This window comes from Nyctereutes procyonoides, unplaced genomic scaffold, assembly GCF_905146905.1.
Source record: "Nyctereutes procyonoides isolate TBG_1078 unplaced genomic scaffold, NYPRO_anot_genome, whole genome shotgun sequence".
Taxonomy (NCBI): domain Eukaryota; kingdom Metazoa; phylum Chordata; class Mammalia; order Carnivora; family Canidae; genus Nyctereutes; species Nyctereutes procyonoides.
In genome coordinates, this window is record NW_026575035.1 from 24,868,864 (window position 1) to 24,884,984 (window position 16,121).

The 16,121-nt window shown below is 34.4% G+C and overlaps 1 protein-coding gene across 2 annotated transcripts in view; it reads left to right on the forward strand.

The window, feature by feature from the left end:
• Positions 1-10,092, forward strand: part of RB1CC1 (RB1 inducible coiled-coil 1) — a 98,461-nt gene extending 88,369 nt beyond the window's left edge. The window contains exons 20-24 of one of the 2 annotated variants that reach the window (XM_055318232.1): positions 922-969; positions 2,709-2,767; positions 4,874-5,001; positions 7,991-8,061; positions 8,840-10,092. In XM_055318232.1, coding sequence (XP_055174207.1) covers positions 922-969; positions 2,709-2,767; positions 4,874-5,001; positions 7,991-8,061; positions 8,840-8,917 — 384 coding nt within the window. In that variant the 3' untranslated portion in view covers positions 8,918-10,092. Of the gene's footprint in view, positions 1-921; positions 970-2,708; positions 2,768-4,873; positions 5,011-7,990; positions 8,062-8,839 lie in introns of both variants that reach the window. The other variant, XM_055318231.1, reaches the window with a different exon arrangement.
• The last annotated feature ends 6,029 nt before the right edge of the window (positions 10,093-16,121 follow it).

Below are 16,121 nucleotides of genomic sequence, written 5' to 3' on the forward strand. Positions count from 1 at the left end.
GGGTTAATGTTTTGAGAATTCTGTCTTTTTTTTTTTTAATCTAACTGACTAAATGTTTTACAGTATTTCAGTCCTCTTATTTTCATTTCTTCCCCATAAATGAAGTCTTAGTAAGAAAGATAGATGATCTTTATAAAATGAGTATACAGAATAATGGTTTTATTCAGTAACAGTTAAAAATGCAACAAAACATTATAAATATAAACTTCTTGTATTTCAAAAGCAAGGTAAATATTTTCTAGAATTGGTTGAAAATAGTATATGAATCATAAGAAAAGCTAAGAGGTTTTTTTTTTGAGATAAATTGAAATTAACAGGAAATTGTCAAAGGGTTTCCTCCCATTTGTACTACCCAGGTTATATGTAATTTTGTTTCAAATTAAACATATCTTTGTTCATAGACCACTTTTTATTCCTTAGGCTTTTAAGATTTTCTACATTTTCTTTTGCTTTTTCCAAGCTTAATTGTCAAGATAAGAAGCCAAAATAACTTTGTGTTCTGTTATGCATTCTTTTGTTATTAAAGGGTTGTGTGATTGTCTTTGTCAAAAATCAGCTGAAGTGTGTGTTAAAACTACAGAATCCCCTCTTAGGGCAGTCCTGTTCCTATCCCTTGTCTATCCCCCTGCAAAGTCTTTGGGGATAGATCTCAGCTATTTACTGCATATTTACAAGTGCCAAAGTAATTCTAATGCATATTAAGCTTTGAGAATTTTAAGCTTATTAAGTAAATGTACCTAAAATTGTTCTAATTCTCTTGAGCCTATAAATAATTAAAACAGTTGGAAAGGACCTATAAAAAAGAACATCCATACTAGATCAGAACATTAATGTGAAGATTCAGAAAATTTTGACAATTATTAAGTTTCAGTTTAAGAAGGTACAAGGGATAAACACAGGTCTCATTTTTTTCTCCCACAGACATTACAGTTGAAAGAAGAAGAAAACAAGCGATTAAATCAAAGACTGGTAAGTTATTTTTCTTGCCCAATAGATGTTAACATTTCAAAATGTTTTGCATTATCTTTCATTATAAATACCATCAGATGTATGGCTTGAGTAATTTATTTCTGGTAGTTTCATTGGGCCATGTGGATCATTGATGACTTGATTCTCAGAGTGATGACTTTGGGTCAGATTTACCATCTGTGGCAATAGAGGTAACCAGGTGGACTGCCTTACTCTAATGTACTGTTAAAATCAGTCAACAAAATCAAGGCAGTGTTTCTGATGATTGATAAGTTATGCGTGATCACTTAGGATTCCATAATTGTATGTATTTATAACATCAAGTTAGGTATCTTGAGTCAGTAACTAAGTTAGAGTTATTTATTCATAAATAAGCCTTTTGAAAATTGACATGTTCACTTGTAAGTATGCATAATTAATATTTGGTATCCCTTCACTTTTTTTTTAACTTAAATTGTTTTATCCTGCATTTTCTTTTGCTCTTTCCAAGCTTAATTGTCAAGATTTAGACTGACACCTTGCATGAGACACTGTATGGTCTTCTGAATTAATCTGGGTTCTACCCTAACCTGTAAACTTAACCAATTGTCTAAACAGTTCTATAGTTGATCTTACATGCTTTAATAAAGCAATTACTTTATTTTTCAACTTTTAATAATTGTAATTTACAAAGAAATAGGAATAATCTAGAGCCAGTGTTTAATACTTTTGAAAAGATTTGAGATATTGACTGGAATTGAGCTTTTAAAAATGTTTATCTTGTAGGGAAATATCTTTCTTTTATTATGCCTTTCTTCCCCAACTTGAACAGCAAAATTATGTCTGAATTCTGTAGTCATCAATCACGTAATCAATTAGTCTATAGTCATTCTAGTCAATCATTAATCAAGATAATCTTGAGGCTATTTGCTATTTTTGTAATTAGAGCAAACTGTTGTTCAAAAAGACGGAAAGAGTTTCCTAATCCTAGACATCATTCAATATGCTGCTTTATGCTGTATTTCCAATAGAATATAGGCTCTATTTGGCAAGGATTATAGTCAGTTTTGTCTGTGTTCCTAGCACCTGGAATAGTAACTGGTACACAGTTGTTGCTTGGGAAGTGTTTATGAATGAACAAATTTTGCCCTTCAGATCCAAAGAGTACCCCACCCAGAAAGGTGTCTCAGTGTAAAGCATACTTTCATGTCAATTTTTGACTGCTTTCACACAGTGCTTTCTTAAATCTAAACCCTCATTTATAATGTAAGAAAAACTTAAGCTTTTTTAAAAATCAAAATACAATTTAATATGGTCTAGAAAATGGTCAGCTTTGTCTAATGAGATATTGGGCCTTCAAATAAAATTTTCCTAAAGTTTTTTGGTTCTTTTACCAAAAGGAGAAACTGGAAACTGATGTGTAATAGTGGCAAACTATTCTCCAAAACTTGTCAGTCTCTACTCTTTGATATTTCTAATATTAACTATATAATTACATATAAAATACGATTTTATATTTAGTTTTTAGTGCAACCAAATTTGATTAAGAAAATAACCATAAGTAAAAACGTAGGTGAATTTGTCCACTAAAATTCACTGTTGAAGGAAAGGAATTTTATTAATGAACCTCATATTTTGGACTCTTAAAAGTTGGGACACAGATGTGAATATGTGTGACATCAAAAGAAATTTTTGCAACAAGGACCTAATAAATATATGTAGTGCTTTATATAAGCCTTATGAACTATTCATTTTTTTAGATGTCTCAGAGCATGTCTTCCGTATCCTCAAGGCATTCTGAAAAAATAGCTATTAGAGAGTAAGTATTATATTTTCTGTTTTTCATGTGGAATAAGTTTGTTGACTTGGATAGTATTAAACTGTTAATGAAAATATATTTCATTGGCTATAATCCTTCAGATTCAGGTACATTGAGCTGAGTGTTTTGTACCTATTGGTAGTAAAAAAATTTTTAGTAAAAAGTAAAGCTTTTCTAAATTTTTACTCTTAGGAACATTAGGATTATATTCAAACTCATTCCTATTACAGCTTCAGTTATCATTTTTACACGAATATTCCTGAAATCTTTTTGACTACTTTTCAGCTAATGCCATGTCTTTTAAAACCCATTTATCATTTTAGTCTTTTTTATTTTCAGTTGGAGAGTCAATTAGATTTTTTTAAGTTGCAATGCTTCCTCATTTTATTTTTCAGACTTCATTTTATTGATATACTACAAATTCATAATACACTGTCAGTTAAGTAATTTCATAGTGTTACAGGATCACATTACTATATATTGGAGTTTGGCATGGTCTTTTTGAAAAGGAGAGTCTCTCTAATACAGTTTTCAAAAAGCATTGTTACCAGCTCATGAACCCTGATTGGTCTTCTATACTTATCAATACAGATACAAAAATCAGTAAACTAAATATTTTCATAAGACCCCTTTTTTTTTGGTCTGTAACAAGTCTGTCAACTAAATTTTTGGGTGTCACATATCTGTAACTTTTGACCTTTGACCCTTCATTAGAATTTTATCTTTTCTCTGTGATTTTAAAAGACTAGGTGGTATCTGGTTTTATGTATTAGCTGTCTGTCAATTCAAATCCAGTTTTTGGCTTTTCAAAGATTAAAGTGAGATGAGCTTTAAAAAAAAAAAAGTTTTTTGTTTTTTTTTTTTTTAACTGCCTAAAGAGAGGCCCTGTCTACCTTTTAAAGGTATTCTGTTTGGTATTTAACCAAAACAGCACCTGCCACATCTTGATAGGAAGGCATCAAATATTTGTAAGATAAGCAATTAATGAATAAAAAGCTGTTATCCCTTAAAAGCTTTCCCAGTGATTTTGATGATTTATCAGGTTCAAGACCTACTAAATTAAATTATCTTGACAACTAAGAAATTCGAGATTAACTTTTTTTTTTTTTAACACACAGTGTTATATTGGTTTAAGGAGTACAAAATAGTGATTCTGCAATTCTACACATTATTCACTGTTCATCATGATAAGTGTACTCTTAATCCCTGTCACCTATTTGACCCGTCTCTCCCGCACCCCACCTCACCCCTGGTAACCGTCACTACTCTTACTCAACGTAGTACTGGAAGTCCTGGCCACAGCAGTCATATAACAAAAAGAAATAAAAGGCATTCCAATTGACAAAGGGGGGAAGTAAAACTGATGACATGATACTATGTAGAAAACCCTAAAGGCTCCACCAAAAACTGCTAGAACTGATAAATTCAGTAAAGTCACAAGACAACTTTCAAGGCCTGTTGATATTTTGAACAGCATTTCTAAAAATGATTCTAAAGAGACAGAACCAATTAAAGTATATGGACAGTTGTACCCACTTTCTTCCCTTGGCTTGTTCTTTCAGGCCTTCACCCTAAAGCAGTAATTTCAGTTGACTTGTTTAAACCTAATTAAGTATATGAACTGAGCACAGTTGGTTTTTCTTTCAAATTGAAGAACTCTATACCTGGATATGGGAGAAAGAGTATGTAGTCTTTCTTTGACACTGACTGACTATAAGTAAGTTCACTCAGAATTGGTTTCATGTTCTAAGAAGATGAGAATGAATATCCTCTGCCTGTAATTGGTGACTATACAATTGGTGACTATACAATTGGTGCCCCCCCATCCAAAATTTTTTTTTATTTTTTAAAGTTATAGATAGTATTAGAAATTTTTAAATTTTGGTCTTTGATAGTCATGGGCATCATCCTTTGAACATCTGTTGTGTATGACCAGCACTCCCACTGGGAGCAGGGTAGAGTTAAAAAAATAAATTGTTAATGTGAGTTTTAATAATGTATTGATATTTGAATATATGGCTGAACATTGCAGAATATATACTTAAAGTTTTCAGAAGGACGGTAGCAGTAAGCCTTTAGGACAATAAATTACGTTTCTTCACTCAGTTTTCAGGTGGGAGATTTGGTACTCATCATCCTAGACGAGCGCCATGACAATTATGTATTATTTACTGTTAGTCCAACCTTGTATTTTCTGCATTCGGAGTCTCTGCCTGCCCTGGATCTCAAACCAGGTGAGGGTGGTAAGTGTCACATCCATAACTAAAATTATAAACCTAGAGTGGAGAGAATATATCAAAGACTTTCCTACCATCTTGTCTAATTATAACAGAATTAAATCACTAAGAAAGAATTCTGCTTAATGTTTTTTGTTTTGTTTTGTTCTATAAAATATGTTCTGTACAGAATATTTTCCTGGATTATACAGACATTTGAAAATTAGAGTGTATTTAATGCCGTTGGGTCAGATATTTCATACCCTAGCAAAAACAGGATTATATTGTCAAAATTCCCTTAAATGTAGCTTATTTTAGTTCACACTCATTTGTTTACAAAGGCAATAAAGACTTTTTTAGGGAAAAAAATTCTCTATGTCTTTCTGTCCTGTTTATCATCTTATGTTCCTACTTTGTTTTTAATTAAACTTGTCAATACTTAGTTTTTTTAAGGCTCTTTAAGAAAAGTTTTATTAAAATTTACTAAATGACAGTGTCTTATATATTACTTTGATCATTAAAGAATAGATGCCTTGGGATACTTTAGCTTAAATAGAATTATTAAATGTAAGAATATATGTCTGTCTACATTGATGTTTCTGGGCAAATACCAACTCTTGAACTAGGCCAGTGTCACATCACTTCATCATGGCTGTGGGTGATGGGTTATATAGAATGTCCATAGACTTGTATAGTTTTCGAATAACCTTGAAAAATGAGAAGATAAGCTAACAACTTATTGGTTTTGTGCATTGAAAACAGTGAACTTAGTTTTTTTTTTTTTTTTATTTTCTGTGGATGTCTTTGTTTCTGATTTCTTTTTTGTTGTTGGTTTTTGTTTGTTTCGGATTTCTTTAAACTTTTTATTTGAAAATGATTTTTAAATTTACCAATGAGCAGTGCCTGGGTGGCTCAGTGGTTGAGTGTCTGTCTTTGGCTCAGGGCATGATCCTGGAGTCCCAGGATCGAGTCCCACATCTGGCTCCCTGCATGGAGCCTACTTCTCCCTCTGCCTGTGTCTCTCCCTCTGTGTGTGTGTGTTTCTCATAAGTAAATAAAATATTTACTTATTTTTAAAGATTTTTAAGTAAGTTTACCAATGAGTTGCATGGTAAGTACAGTGAAAAAAAAAAAAAAGGACCCATACACCTTTACTCAGATTCACCTGTTCTTAACATTCTGCTCCATTTGCATTATGTACATGTGTATGCCTAAATGTATAAATACATAAATATACACAAATGTGTGCTTGTTTTTGTTGCCAGAACCATATGAGGCTTATATGTTATAAGTTATATCATGGATCTTTGTTTTTAAATATTTCGATATGCATTTCCCAAGAATAAGAGGGTATTGTTTAAATCTAGGAAACACTTGAGATGCCTGGGTGGGGCTCAGTCAGTTGAGTGTGTGACTCTTGGTTTTGGCTCAGGCCATAACCTTAGGGTCCTGGGATCAAGCCCTGAGTTGGGCTCCGTGCTCAGGGTGTGGAGTCTGCTTGAAGATTCTCTTCTTCTGCCCCTCCCTCCACATGCACATGCTCTTTCTCAAGTAAATCTTAAAAATAAATAAATAAATCTTGGAAATACTTTATACTCTTAAAGGTTTACAATGCATATTATTTTAAAGGCTCAGAAGTCTTGGAGAAAAGAATGTATTTAACAATTTTACTTGGGGGATCCCTGGGTGGCTCAGGGGGTTAGCGCCGCCTGCAGCCCAGGGCGTGATCCTGGGGTCCCCGGGATCAAGTCCCACGTCAGGCTCCCTGCATAGAGCCTGCTTCTCCATCTGCTTGTATCTCTGCCTGCCTCTCTCTCTCTCTCTCTCTCTCTCTCTCTCTCTATCTATCTCTATCTCTCTATCTCTGTGTGTGTGTCTCTCTCATGAATAAATAAAATCGTTTAAAAAAAAATTTTTTTACTTTACCAAGGAACTCCACCCTTCTCTCCCCCACCCTACCCGCCCCCTTTTTTTGAGAAATACAGAAAACAGAGAATACCAAATGGAGATGATGCTACCCTACCCGTGTCATTGCCATGGGGATTATTAGAGTGTTTTTATGGCCATGACAGTGAGACTGCTTACTCCTCAAGCAAAACATAGGCATTTAGTTTTAGATGATTCTTTTTGGAAATGATGAATTGTCAATGAAGTGCTATATTAGTCTTCAGAGTATTTCCCATATCCTGTGGTTCTTGGGCTTTTATCTTTCTATATATATATTTTTATTTTTGATAGTTTATTCATGATATCTTTCATTTATATGTTGCCAAATTATGTTTATGGAATAAAAATCAGTTTTGTCTTCCCTTAGAACCTCAAAGGCTTTAGCCTAAGCTGATAATTCACTAGCCAAATACTTTTGAAACCAACTCTATTATAAACGTATCCTCTGAATTTAAAAATAGAATGAGTACTTTCCTTTTCTTAGCTTGTCACACTTTGGCTCTATGATGATTAGCCTTTTCATCCTGTCTCCTCCCACATTTTCCATCTCCCCTTCAACACAAGCAGTGCCTTTCTAGACTTTGGTTCTTAACCCTGTGAGTATTACTATTTTTTGCGTACTGACAGTGTTAACACTGCCATGCCAGGCACTGTGGAGTAGGATATGAGGCAGGTGCATCTCCTGCCCTTGAACACTGTGTGTTAAAAGCAGAGCTTTGCTTTGAACCTAGAAAATAAACTCAGTAACTGCTTTCAGAAATGGAAATGGTCATCTTCATTAGCACTTTCAGTAGATGGCACTGTTGAGCTAATTTAGAATTCCTAGACTTCTGATTTGTGCTTAGACTATTTGTATTTCTTGAACTTTATTCTATGATTAAAAGTAAAATAAATTCATTTTTGATTTATAAATCTTTTTGTATTTAGTGATTTCAGTTTTAAAAGTTTTATACTTTTTTTCACTTTTGAGAACTTTATTGGTCTGTTTTGATTCTGGCAGTTCTGTTTTCATGACTTATAACTGTACTTATAAAAAGAAATTAACAATTTAATTCAACAGCTTCAGGTGCATCAAGAAGACCGTGGGTACTTGGAAAAGTAATGGAAAAGGAATACTGTCAAGCCAAAAAGGTAAAAATTACTAGATCAAATGATATAAAACTAGGAATTATCAAGATTTAGATTCACATGGTCCTTTATATAGAAATTATTACTGGGCCATTCATTGGTCCTTTAGCTCATTTGATTTATACCTTGAATCTAATGAATATGAGTACAAATCACCAATTTAATAAGTATTTATTATTTATCTTTATTGAGTAGATGAAGGTAGATTACCAACAATTCATCAGGCTATAACATGAAAATGACAATAACTATCAAGTTGTGTTTTCTTGTGCAAAAAAGAAAGAACACACGGCATAACTAATGATTAAAAATGAATCTATTTGTCGTAGAGTTGTTTTCTTATTTTCATATGCTGCCCCCATTGAAGAAAGATGATGCAAAATATTTGATGGCTAAAAATATACCTGACTATAATGTCAGCAATGTCAGTGCTATAGAATCAATGGAATCTCATGAACATTTTTTCTAACTCACTGAAATTTGGGGCCCCGCTGCTCCAGAACACTAACAAAATTTAAACTGTGTATTGAGGGTTCTTTGATACTTAAAATCATGATATATGTCTCCTTTTGTTCTATATTCTTGAGCAATGATTACCAGCTCTCTCTTCCATCAATATTAATGGTTCAGAATACTCTTAACCTGGTGAGGGGTGTGGGTCTTGTGTAGTTTGATAAAGACTTCTCAACCCCCAGTACTCCAGCAATGAGTAGTATGATAGGACAGTACCTATGTAATTTGGTTTCAACTATTTAAGTGATTCCTTTTCTTCTCTTCTTAGGCACAAAACAGATTTAAAGTTCCTTTGGGGACAAAGTTTTACAGAGTGAAAGCTGTGTCATGGAATAAGAAAGTATAACTTATGGAAGAAATTAAACATTCTGTGACATGTTTCTGATTTGTCCTACAGTGCTTATTCATCACTCCAAAAACAGCAGGCCATCTTTTTCTATAAAAGTCACAGTGACAATATACTTCATTGGTGTATATCATTTACTTTTTAACTGGCTACGTTTTAGGAACAATAAATTCATCAAAACCCTCGGCTGAATTAAAATGGTTTTTGTTTTTTTACCCAAATAACTAGAAATGCGGACCAAACTAGTTCATTTTCTCAAAGGGCATACCCTGCATTGTGGCTTATGGTTAGCCATATTAATTGCCTGTTACATATACATTAGCTTGGACTTAGATATTAAATGTTAGTTATTATTACCAGCATTTGTCCTTTTGTGAAATCAATATCAGAAAACTTGCACTCTTAAACACATTCTTTATAAAATGTATAAATTCTTCAAAACTACTTAAAGAGGAGTGTTATTGCATGCAGATAATCATAACTTTGAGTTTGCCTCTGTAGATTACTAAAGCAAATTGTTTCATTTATTTTTTTAAATGCCCTTTGATGTTTCAAAACAAAAAGAAACTCTTCATTTGATTGACTGATGTTAAGATCAGCCATAATCAGCAATCTTCAAAAGCACTTTCAACAATGGTCACCTAGGTTCTAAAGGGAAGAGTCAGTGCTATTGACAGTTTCAAAAGCAGCACTGGAACCTTCCCAGTCTCTGTTATTTGTTTTAGAATAATCATATTGATGAAATCATAATTCATGGTTTGATTTCAGAAAAAGCATATTCATTGTACATTAACCATTTAGGGGTCATTTAAATAACAAAATATTGTATTGTAAAAGACATGTAGAATTTTAAAACAATAAAGATTTGAACCTGTAAATGTGTGTGCCTTTTAAAAAGGGATACATTTTTAATATATTTGAGTGATTGCTGGGAAGTGTGAAAAACTTGTTCTGTATCATATCAAAAGAGAAACATGTTTATTACAAAAATGTTCTTTAACTATATACTATGTAACAGGGTAAAACAGTGTTATGTAGAATAGAATTGTGTAAACTAGATATGTAGACAAATTGCTATGGAGCAAAGTTATTTAAATGAGTTAGTTGAGTTGGATGAGGCTTATTTCAGGTTTGTTGCTAGAGAACAATAATAAAATTATCTTTTTCAGAAAATATTTAATTTCTTCTTAAAAATAATTTAAATATTTTTTTAAATATGTATATCTAATAGTACAGAAAATGGAATAAACACCATAGTGTATAGAAAACTGAATTTGACAACATATTAATGAATAAATGAACAAATGATTTCACATGTTTCTATTCAATCCTTCCATGACATCTCAATGCAACAAATACCAAAGCAATAAACTACTTTATATACAGAGTGGTTTTATTAAGCAGATTTGGTTGGGTCTAAGTAAGTCTGCTGGGTGGACCATTTTGACTTGCTTGGTGCCCTTCACACATATAAATATGTGGTCATTGTGCTATGGAATAACAGTGGCCTGACACATAAAAGCTATCATCTCATTAATGCTACTCTTTCATGTTGGATTTTATTGCTTATAGTTTTTCTTAGATTCTATTTTATATTCATCCTATCAATCTTACCTTTGTATGGTTATGGTCAATGTACTGTGCATTTGGGCATCAGAACCCCTGAGTTCCATTTCTAGGTCTACCTTAACTTTGGACGACTTGCCTGAACTGAACCACAGTTCTCATGTAATAAAATAAAATGGTGTAATAATAGAACCTACCTCATAAGGTTGTATTGAAGGTTGAGTGATGAAAATAACGTAAGGTACTTTGAACCAATTTCAAAAACAGATTAAATAAAATATTAGCTATTGTAAAGATTTTTTGCATAATCAAAACCTGTTAATCACTACTCAAACTCTAGTAGAATTGTATCTTTATTACAGGAATAAATATTTAAATCACGTTTTACTGCAAGTAAAATTTAAGCACATGTGAATCATGTGGATAATTTGCTTGGCATATGCAGGTACCTCTGCATATGCTAAGAGCAGAATGAGCAAAAATTATCTAAACCTTGACTTTTATTTTTAAAAATTGCAGTATAAAACATGTACATGCTTTCCAAAAATAATACACCCCTAAGCCCCTGTTCTATTTCACACTTGTGCCACCTAGAGGTAAGATTTTACTTTTTTAGCCATTTTTAGTTTATATGCCAGATTACACTATGATTGATAATTTGTTATCAATTTATTTTCTTATATGAAATTTTAGTTATTTCATTAGAACTTTATCTTTCCAATAATTTACTGTTACTTTCCGACTAGCACTCTGTAAATGGTTTCTGAGCCAACTCCTAAATCATGATTACATTTCCTTCCTTGTGCAGCCCATAGTCTGAAGTTTTTCTGTTGTTTTTTCTTCTTGTGGTATTATTGTGTAATTGCTAGAGCCTCGATCTTTTCCAATGCTTCTTCATACTTTATTTCATCAAGTCACGCTTCTCAGAAACCTGCATTTTGGAGCCATCTCTCCCCATGCCTCATTATACAGGTAAAATGAACCCATTGTCACTTTGAACATTTCTTGGAAACATTTTTAGCCAGAGGCACACATTTGTTAGTTTTGCTATTTATTTGGCTACCACAAAATATTTCGTCATCTTTCCAGCTTCCAGTAGCAGTTTCTCTACTTTTCCAAACTTCACAGACCACTCCTTCACTGTTCTGGCCTTTGGTCAGGCAGTGCCAAATGTTAGGTTTCTGTTAGGTCAGCGCCTCAGTCTTGGTACCAATTTCTGTATCAAGTGTTTATTGTTGTGTAACAATTATTCCAAAACAGTTGCTCACATGGCTGCAGTCACCTGTTGACTCAACTTAGGCTGGATAGTCCATAATACCTTCACTCAAGAGTCTAGAGATTAGTTAGGGTTGTCCTCTGGAGTACTTTGCTTCCTTATGTGGCCTCTGTCATAATACCCCAGGTTTCTAAGCAATGGCAGCAGACTTCCTAAAAGAGAGGCAGCAAAAGCCAGAGACTTGCATGTCAAATTCTATTACTTTTTTGGTCAAACAAAACCAACTCAGATTCAAAGAAGTAGCAGAGGAGAAAAACTGTCTTTTTTAAACCGTCACAATTCTTTTTAAAGTTACATGCAAAACAGCTATTGCCCATTAATATTTAGAAATAGTTACAGGTATCCTTGAAATTTTTTTTAGAATAGCATGTGATTTAGTGATCTCTTAAAGCCATAAATTTAAAGTAATGTTTAATTTCCACAAATATGTATTCTACTTACTGGTAAAAACTGGAAGCAGTTAAAAATGTTATTGTCCACTAATTGATAGCTTTTATATTAGTCATAGTCTCAGAATATAAACAAGCCATCTTTGGCCAGTTTAAAATAATACTTTGTATAATTTATAATCTTTATAAGATGGAAATTTTTTCAAACACTTCTTAACATAGTGGTAATGAGACTACAGTCAGCTGTAAGCTATTTGGTTTACATACTTCTTAGATGTCTCAGAGTTGGAGATCATTCCAATTGAGTTCCACCTGTTCCATTCCTACCTTAAAATAAATAAGGCTTACTAGCAATATCAGTTCTGATGTTAATGGAAACAAGTGGCAAGACTCAGCATTAGAAAATGCAAGATTAGTTCTCCACGTGCTCTCCTCACCAAAGCAATAATTGTATGTGTCATGTAAGAGTATACCTAGCGATGCCTCTAGTATCTGTGCCCCCAGTAGAATACTATGCCATTAAATCATTTTAACAGATGTCACCCATTCTTTTTCCTTCAGGTTCTAGGCCTGCTAGAGGGAGGAATCACTCCATTCTCACTGAATTGTCACTATAATATGGGCGATTCAGGAATTTCCAGCACTTCTAGGGACTGTTACTACAAATGTTAAATGTTGCTTCTGAAAGATCTCATTTTGTGCAACCTTATAGCAAAAGTGCTTCTGACATTCTAACTCCCAATTGATGTTGTAATACTCCTTAGACTGTTTTAGAAATGCCACCAGTTAATTCCTCCACTAGTCAGTAATAATATTACTCAGTGAATAGCTCATGTAAGTGTCACTTATAATCTCTTTGGAATTCTGCTGTACCAGTGGATGTCTACTAAACCAGTTCAAGTTTCTAACATGAACTACTTAGTTTCTTAAAAAATGAGTTCTTAACTCCTACAAGTGTAAAGCCTAAACTCAACAAGCATATGCGATGCCTAAATTCACTCAGCAATTTCAGTTACATACTACAAGATTATCTCCTCATCCAACATGTTTAGAAGTATGATTTCTGGAGCTGTCACCAGTACATGCACGTATTAACTTTTTTTTTTAATATTTTATTTATTTATGAGAGACACACAGAGAGAGGCAGAGACACAGGCAGAGGGAGAAGCAGGCTCCATGCAGGGAGCCCAACGCGGGACTCGTTCCCCGGGTCTCCAGGATCACGCCCTGGGCTGAAGGCGGTGCTAAACCACTGAGCCACCTGGCCTGCCCTGCACATATTAACTTTTAAAACAGGTTATACATGGTCTAGTAGAAATGTATACTCACTTTTCTGTTTTCATCCCACCACATACATAACTAGATCCTAAGAAGTAACACATTTTCATGAATATTCCTCCTACTTAGTCTGTAGCATTGAAGAGTGCAAGAAAACATGAGTGAGCAATGTTTACAACTGGCCATCTTGCACCTTGGAAATCTTACCAGAGGACTCTTTAACACCACTAAAGGCAATTATGCATAATTTAAAATATTTTTAGTTGTCTTATAAATAATACTGTCCTTATAAGAGTATTCAAAAAGTCTACAAGAATTCTGTCATCACTCTGATTCTGACATCATGGGGATCTGGAGTGCCAGAAAGTCACCTTCCAAGTTTGGTATCTGATACTCCCCTAATTACCTTCACATTGACTTGTGATAACTAAACAGCTATGCACTCCATCAGAGAAGCTTTTCAGAAAGTTTTATTTAGTAACTGGCTACCATTATCAATAGAGTATTCACAGTTAAGGTAGTTGAAATCTCACACCATGAACTAAGCGGTAATTCCTAGTTTGCAACATTAAGAGGTGGGTACAGGCTTGTGGATGTAACTGGAATGTCAAGAAGAAATCTCTCCACTTTCACAGATACCAAAGTTGTGTTCTTATGATTTGAAGTCCTTACAACCTCTTAAGCATGCCATACTGCTCTGTATCCTAAATACCTTCATTCAAACTGTTTCCCAATAAATGAATAATAGTACTAACTTTTCCATAACTTCGTATGTCACAAGGGTGTGATTCTGGTATAAACCAATACCTTTGTCATTTGTGCCCGTAATACAGTTGCCTAGGGAATATAGTACACTGACGGATGAATTCTCTCCTGGTGGAAGCAGAACTATCAAACTGTAGCCCAGTGAGCCAGAAATTGGAGGAAAGTTTGGTTGTCAGGTGGCTTCAGCAGTTCAAATATGAGAGCCTAATGTGGGGACTCACCTCAATGCTACTCACCGTTTTTCCCTAGCTGAATTTCCTAGCTGCCCTTTTCCATCTCCCTATGGTTAATGCTGCCGTTTTCAGTTCAGGTGTTTGCTTTTTTAAAAGTGTAAGTTCTAGTCCTGTCTCCCTAAGACTATAACCAAATCCATGTCGTCTTGATTGGACTAATTGTTTTAAAATCCCACCCCTGCATCCAGAGCCTCTAGGACTATTTTCCCAGATGACTACTGAATTAATGTCTTAAACTTTTCTCATTTTTATTCAAGTTCTAGAGCGTCCCTGATTTCCTCTCTGCATATGTTGTTGTTAAAGATTTTATTTATTCATTAGAATACAGAGAGAGGAGAGAGAGAGAGCAGCAGAGACACAGGCAGAGGGAGAAGCAGGCTCCATGCAGGGAGCCTGACATGGGACTCGATCCCGGGTCTCCAGGATCACGCCCTGGGCTGTAGGCGGCGCTAAACCGCTGAGCCACCAGGGCTGCCCTCTGCGTATGTTGTTTGTAGTGTTTATTGGAGTAAGCCAACCTGGAATTGGAAATTCCCAGGTTTTCACATAAATCTTAAAAATTACAACAATTTAAACATACTGAAATACCTCCTCAGTGCTCACTACCATATTATTTCTAACTTTTCATAACAGAGCTTGTCATTAAAAGCTTATGATTAGAATGAAGCTCAGAAAATCTCCATTAAATAATGTGTGGCTTCAAGATGATTTTGTGTATTCACATACCAGTGAATTCCAAAAAGGTTTTACTTTGGTTAGAAGGACCAAAACAAAATGCCTCCTAATGCACTTCTGGCATTCCTTAAGAGCCTACAATTGTGAAATGGAAGATGGCTAATATAAATGAATTTATTATCATTTCTTTGCACAGTATTTTCTTACAAGTTCTTTTCAAAGTTTTTGGAGAGTCCATATACTCAAGATTACTATAGTAACGATGCCGGATGTTACTGAAAGTGATGTGTGGTTGCTGTGGCCCTTTCCTGGTTTTAGTTCTACAAATTAAGTCAGCACAAGCATACCTTAAAAGGATATAGCTCATTAGCAACAAGGAGTGTGTTGACTATCTTCTTCAGGAAGCCTATTATAATAGTATGAACTGCTAGTCTGCACACAAAGGAGTCCACATTTTCAAAGATCATGCTTAAACTAAGAGTTCACAAGGTTGACCTGCGTCACTCTATCTGAATCTAGCCTTTGTACTTGAAAGAAATACACCTTTGCTCTAAGGAAAAGTTCTGAACCTTATCCAATCTGATAAACCAGTAGGCCACACAGATGCTTAGGCCTAATAAAACTTCAGTGACTGTGCATTCTTAAGGCACCATAAGCTGCCTATATCCGGTACTTGAAGTAAACTACTTTCTGTTCATGTTGGAATTTCAGTACTGCACCTTGCCTAGGTTTATCTCTAGCCCCCCACATCATCAATATCCACAGATGATCCTCAAAAATACATGCTTTCAACACAGCCATCCTTATTCATTTAATAAGTCATTTAAATGTAAGCATCTAGAGAACTTGTTTCCTCTTGAAAATTCCAATGTTTTATGCAAATCCTGCTGCTTAAAATTGTAGGTATGATAAAATGTGACAAGGGGCAGAATGCTTCTGGTTGTTAAAACTGAGTTCAGGGCAGCCCCAGTGGCTTAGCGGTTTAGCGCCGCCTTCAGCCCAGGGCGGGATCCTGGAGACCA